We start from the raw sequence: 6,377 nt of genomic DNA on the forward strand, positions 1-6,377 counted from the left end.
CAGGATCTTCTAAGTTCTGTTGCTGCAGTTGGTCTGTGATTGTTTTGTGTGGTAGGTGTGAGAATCATCGGCTTGATATATTGGATTAGACATAAGAGTGAAGTCACTGAGTTAACCCCAAACCTTAAACGTCCTCACATGTCTTGGATTAACCGCCTTTTATGTTCTAACAAATCATCAGCTCTTGTTAGTATCACATACCAGTACCAAACAGAAAAACGAGTGAAAATGTCACCCAGTATCATCCTATTCAAGAACTTACAGAAATGGATTTTCTGAAATATTTTTTTTGCGCAATATATAAATCTCAAATTGCGGAAGGCATCGATACAGCTAGGCACCAGTTTACAACAGACTTGGCATCGTGTTAGTTTATTGGATTAGAAATGAATCTAACAATGGCAAATGCTATAAAAGGGCAATTCCGTCGAATAAATCTTGCCCTGTCAGCATTACAGTTGAACTGTACATATACACCCGCTAGCTACGCCTATGTCATAACTTACAGGATCATCCTGCCCATGAAGCCGCCACTGAAGTTACAATAATTAGAAAAATCAGTGTGCACTGGCGTTCATCCGCTGGATTCCAGATTGATCGGCTGGATTAGGTGAGCAGATGACCTTCGCCTTCGTTTCCCATCTTGCGTCAGCTTGGTTGCTGTCGTGACTGTAATCTTGCCATTTTTACGCAAAGGCTTGTTGGGACACTCATGTTGTGCTAGGGAGGACTCACGGACTTTGCCTGCATTTTGCAGTGGGGACTTGACTCTCTTCCGAGCAAAGTGTGCCTCCATTTCTGGCCTCCGGTTGGGACCAATAAGCCTTACATGAAATGGATTCTCTACTGTGTAGCACACCAACTCATTCGTGGCTTTTCCTTTATCCAGATCAACACTTCTGCCGTTCACTTGTAACATACACGTGGCTAAAAAAATGCTTGAGGTTGCACCAGATAACCAGACTATGAATCTGGGAGAGAAGGGAAGCTTACCAGCTGGAGAAGGGCAGAGAACGTTCTTGCAATCTCAAACTTTGGTCTGCCGCTAACAATCTCACTAAAAGATGCAGTTCCTGTATTGTTAGTTCTTGATGAAAGTGTGTCAAGTATTTGCTCCCCATATGAACCGATATCAAAAGGTGGGTTTCTATAATGAAAGACATGGATGTAGGGGTGAGCGCTAGACAAGTTCAAAGATGCAAAACTGTAAGCAGTTCAAGCCAGCAACAAAACCTGCTCTTCCAAGGCAATCTCAGGTGTGGTGATGTCCCTATCACGGATAAGAGTATGCATTCCTCGGATCTGTCAAATTCATCATTACAAAAGGCAAGAAATTACAAAATTGGCAAAATAAGAAACCATTGATAAAGATTTCTAGATTTACCTGAAAAGTTGATTGAACAACATGAACATTTGGATAGATTTTGCACAAGTCATGCTGACCAAGTTTTGTACGGATATGTTGAACAATCAGATCAACTGCTACACGGTTATCACCACCTCGAGGAATGATCACGTCAGCATACTTCTTTGAAGGCAAAACAAAATCATCGAGCTTCTAAAATCCTAATTCTATGTCCAATGGATTTGTGATAAGTGAAAGTAGTGTGTACAATTTCTGAACATATACAGTTTAAACAATGCTACAAGATAGATGGTGATTCACTACCTTCTCCCTACTGGGGTCTCTCCATAAGATGGTTTGTAGGTGGTTCTGTCGCCAATGCAAGGGCACCCAAAGTATGCATAATTAGGTTAACCCACAACAACTGTCAGTCAAGGGAGCAAAAATTAGAATTCCACCAAACACATCTTTTTAGAAATATTGTCTGGACATGCACAGAACTGAAGAAATTGCAGCTTTTACAAGTTAAATGATGATAAATAATGCAACTACCAATAGATCACAGAGCTGAACTCAAACCTGAACAGCATTCAACGGCACGTTTCCAGAACTGACAGCAGCAACTACATTGATTATCAGAGCTGCGACATTGACCGTTAGTTGGAATTGTATAAACTTCACATCTTGTGTAGACCTAACTAATTCAGATTAAATGAATTTAAGTGCTGAAGACTTAACATATTGTTAGAAAATAAAAATGCAGATTTTAGGATATAATCCTGCGGTGCAAAACATGTCATCAGACTCAAGCTCAAATTAGGTTGAGATTTATAATTCGAAGAGGTCTTTCCATCCTGGCTTCAAGGTTCACGACAAGAAAATAGTTTACATGTATCATCATTGGGCTATTTAGCATGATTCTGTGCATTGAGGTAAGGAGGAGAGGGCCGACTTTACATCTCGAATGAGGGGACAACCACTCTGTTCGCTCCCTCACCCCCTGCTTGCTGTCACAGCCTATATCAAAGTATTAGTAGAGCATGATAAGTTGAATCAAAACCAGTCATTGTAATTCAGGACACAAATGCAAAACATAAATCAAGAAGCCAAGAATCATTCCACGCATGGTTACATATTTATAATCACAATATGTAGTGAGTTCATGCACAAATGGATTCATTGACAGAACTAATATATGAACCTTTTACGAGATCACTTCCCCGCTAGAGTCGACAGGTAGCGACTTGACCCTGCTCAGAGCGATGTCCTCCCCTGCACTCTCACTATCCGAGGCGGGGTGGTTCCTCACTGTTGACAGCACCAGGTTGGGTGCACCAGACAACAACCAATATAGGTCTAAAAGGTTCGCATCTGAGGAAAACGACGCTTTGGAGCGAACGCGTTGGAGAAGGGGAAGGCTATTACCATTGTGCAGGCCGATTCTGGACTCCTCGGTGTTGATGTTGTAGAGGACTCCCGATGTACGACTCCGCGGACTTGGGCGCCCCACCGCTGTCGCTGGGGCCGGAGGCGGGCGCGGAGCCGAGGAGGAGGGCGCCGACGGTGGCGAAGCCCATGGTGGAGTCATTTTCCTCACTGTTGACAGCACCAGGTTGGGTGCAGTGATGTAGTTGGTAGGTCGATGCAGTTCAGATACAATGCAGTAAGAGGAAGAAGTTGAGCGGCCATGTCACTGACATGACGACGGTTATTTTGCAGGTCTGCTCTCCCAGAACTTTGCGTGCAGAAGCTAGAACATAGTGCTTGGCTACATCTAAACAGTGGCCAAGAAGCAAGCCGACAGCAGATGACGTAATAAAGTTTATATAGACGAGACAAGAGACCTGAACAGTAAAGGAGAGGCCAGATGATGGGAGAGCCAAAAGAATACAGGAGATCAGAGGTTACATAACTCTCTTCAGAAACTCCTCCACTCCTTTGCTCTAATTCCAGCAGCAATCTATTCAGCTTCTGATAGTACTGTAGCTCTGGATGTAAGAAAGAACAAACTCACGTGAATATGTGTATATATATATTTAGAAATGGTCAATGATTAGGTATATTTAGAAATGGTCACGAGGAACAAATAATTTTCTAGCAAGTGCATTCATTTAGAAATGGTCAATGATTAGGTATATAGTTGAAACATCTAGATTACTGGTAACAAAGTAGTCGAGTAATGAAAGGAGCAAAAAAATTTATAAGCATTGTGTACAGTTTGAAACACTTGTACAACACAGCTAACAAGGGAACCGGGCAGTGGTGGATCCAGAAATGAGTTAAAGGGGGGGCTGACTTCCCAGTGACGAGTGGCAGAGACAATACAATCTTCTTTTTTCTCCATTTTAGGCAACTAAAAAGAATGATAACTAACCAAAAACACTTCATGTTAGGCATGAGCAGATGTCATATTTGTTTCCCATAATCGAAGCCATGCCCATTCGCAGTATCATGAGAATTGAGAAGGCATGAGTATCATGATACCTTTGGATAGATGCCATGTTTGTTTTAAGGGCAGTTCTTGCTCAAATGTCCTTGCTGATTGCAGATAAAGCAGCTTGCAAAATTTGTAACCCTGCACGTAGAAATCACATAAGCAATGATAACACGGCTAGCAGGCATAGAGCACCCGGAATGTCTACAATGAGTGTGTGAGGATTACCATTCTCAATGGGCTTGGGGCACTTGGAAAGACAGTGTCCAGATTCACCACAGTTCTAGCAAAATTTCTTCAAATTTCCCTCGCTTTTGTCAGGACAGTTCTTCAGACTATGACCCCGCTCCCTGCAAAGCAAGCAAATCTGGAAAAAAACTTGTATTAATATATTTTTCAAGGAAACCGAAAGAAAACTCTTCAAATGGAGCTATCAGTTATGAAACCAACAGACAGAAAAAAAATTAGAAACACCACTAATTAACACTCAATGCAGTCAATTACAAGAGCATGTGACAGCACAAAGCTTCCAGTTCACCATATAATCACTAATAAACATGGCACATGTTTGCACCAAAAGTTCAACTCAGAGTCAGAGTTTACAGTTTACATCTAGCAAATATGTGTTAGCAGTTGCCCAACAACGACCGCCTGCTCAGATCCGCGCGCAGGACACTTGGACGAGCCGCGAGCGGCTGGGCGGGGCGGCGGCTGGACCTAGACTAGGCGAGCGGCGGCGGCAGCGGCTAGGCGAGCGACGACGGGCAGGCAGTGGCTCTGCGGCTGGGCCTGGGCGAGCGACGGTGGGCACTGGGCAGGCAGCGGCGGCCGGTGGGCAGGCAGCGGCTGGGCGAGCGGCTGCCGGCTGGACGAGTAGGGCGAGCGAGAGCGACTCGGCTGGACGCTTGGGCCTTTTCCCTCATTCCCTGTAGCTGTATTTACTGGGTCGCGATTGGGGCTGCAGCCCATGCAACCCCCGCCGCAGATCCGCCCCTGGAACCGAGTAATGAACATTTACTTTAAATAGATTGCTGGTAATTGAAGGCATGCTCACCACACCTCTGCTCCTTTTGTGGCGCCAAGCAGCACAGGAATTGCAGCAAGCGAAGCTTGTTCATGGCACCAAAAAAATTGGGGGCAAGTTAGCACCTTTTTGTAGTACAAAAATTTCACACAGATGTAGATATAAATATGAAAGCCTAAGAAACATGATGAGCATTTAACTAACATGATGAGCAGAACATGCGTCACACATCATATTTTTATTGTATAAACAGAAAGTCCCAATTAATACCTTATTCCCTTGGCACATTCAAGAATCTGTTCTAAGTTTGTTTTCTGCCAATAATTTCTCTCCATGCAGCTCCCATGCAAAAAAGGTGCTTCCAGCCTCCCTTGCCTATAAAAAATAGTAGTTTAGAGAATAATTTCTTGTCTCCTTTCACCAATTTCTACATCCTAAAGTCACATTCTAAAAGGGCTTGCAAGCAGTAAGAATTATGGTACATGAAGGATTCAACAAAAGCACACAATTATGAATACTCCACAGCACCAGAAATTATTTGAATGTATGTATTCGTGTGTTTTTTCGTGGCGACAACCCAATACATTCTAGAGGATGAACTCACAAACAAGAACCCTGTGGTCATCTTCATAGCAAAAGGATTTGTCACCCCTACAATCAGAACACAATATACCAAACATCAAACAACCATCAATAGAACCACATGCCTATTCAAGAATAGAAAAACACCCATAGCGGTGATTCATCTACTAAACTGGATCACTTACTGATAGATGTAGATGTCTTCCCCTTCTTTGAGCTTCTCACTACAAAAACAACAAAAGATCATCACACCCTCTTTCCACATGAGGCAATTAATAGAGGGGCCTGAAGCATAACAGTACATAAGGAACTGCTAGCAGTTAACCCATTAGAATTAGGATATCTCCTTCCTCTTATCCAAATGTAATATCAGTAAGTGGAGAATCAATAATAGTAATACTTGCATACCAATTATCACCTTCAATGAACTACAGACTTTTATTTTTCAAAATTCTTCGGTCAAACCCTTTACTCAAAATATGATGACACAACATCGGTCCAATCTCAGTGAAAACTTACCTTCATGACGACCCAAATGCTAAAATGTGAGTGATACTCTGCTAAGGTCATGCTACCATTACCTACTTCTAGCATACCTGGGTCTGCAGAAAAGCAGAGGTTCAATAACAGAGTAAAATGGGCATCAACCTGAGTTGTGTACAAATTCTCGACGTGGCGACATGACGTGGGAAGCGATTGGGTGGGTGGGGAGTGCTCATACATGGTCACACAGCGTGCGAGCACATCGACCTAAATTGCCTGTTGCGAGCGGTTAGCACTGAGTTTTAGTATTGGTTTCTCCAAGTTCGTCCAACAAGAAGTTCTTCGGGTATTCTCTCACTTTCACTTTGGTCTTGCTCAACTTCATCCCATATCATTTAAAGCGACACACTGAGTTTAGTAAGCATTTCAGCTGGAATAAAACAGATACATATTCTTCTGTTGAGAAAACTTTGTGTACCTTGAGTTCTTGAAGTAAGTATGCACATGAA

The 6,377-nt window shown here is 42.9% G+C and overlaps 1 protein-coding gene and 1 long non-coding RNA gene across 5 annotated transcripts; both read right to left on the reverse strand.

The window, feature by feature from the left end:
• Positions 1-349: 349 nt before the first annotated feature.
• Positions 350-2,785, reverse strand: LOC103629796 (condensin-2 complex subunit H2-like). 4 transcript variants are annotated; one of them, XR_002263160.3, is made up of 5 exons: positions 2,771-2,785; positions 1,925-2,653; positions 1,385-1,769; positions 1,234-1,302; positions 350-1,147 (listed from the first exon to the last, which is right to left on the reverse strand). XR_002263160.3 is itself a non-coding variant. In XM_020539854.3 (4 exons), the coding sequence occupies exons 1-4, from the start codon at positions 1,435-1,437 to the stop codon at positions 907-909; spliced, it is 297 nt and encodes a 98-aa protein (XP_020395443.1). In that variant the 5' UTR covers positions 1,438-1,514; the 3' UTR covers positions 350-906. The 4 variants fall into 4 exon arrangements, 3 of the variants coding, with proteins under 3 accessions (XP_020395443.1, XP_020395444.1, XP_020395442.1); XM_020539854.3 differs by lacking the exons at positions 1,925-2,653; positions 2,771-2,785 and having other exon boundaries at positions 350-927; positions 994-1,147; positions 1,385-1,514; XM_020539855.3 differs by lacking the exons at positions 1,925-2,653; positions 2,771-2,785 and having other exon boundaries at positions 350-909; positions 994-1,147; positions 1,385-1,510.
• A 1,071-nt stretch (positions 2,786-3,856) lies between these two features.
• LOC103629797 (uncharacterized) lies at positions 3,857-5,453 on the reverse strand. The gene is made up of 4 exons (XR_554639.2): positions 5,074-5,453; positions 4,834-4,888; positions 4,008-4,146; positions 3,857-3,920 (listed from the first exon to the last, which is right to left on the reverse strand). It is a non-coding gene; the product is annotated as an uncharacterized lncRNA (long non-coding RNA).
• Positions 5,454-6,377: the final 924 nt, after the last annotated feature.

Source organism: Zea mays, chromosome 6, assembly GCF_902167145.1.
Source record: "Zea mays cultivar B73 chromosome 6, Zm-B73-REFERENCE-NAM-5.0, whole genome shotgun sequence".
NCBI classification, from domain to species: domain Eukaryota; kingdom Viridiplantae; phylum Streptophyta; class Magnoliopsida; order Poales; family Poaceae; genus Zea; species Zea mays.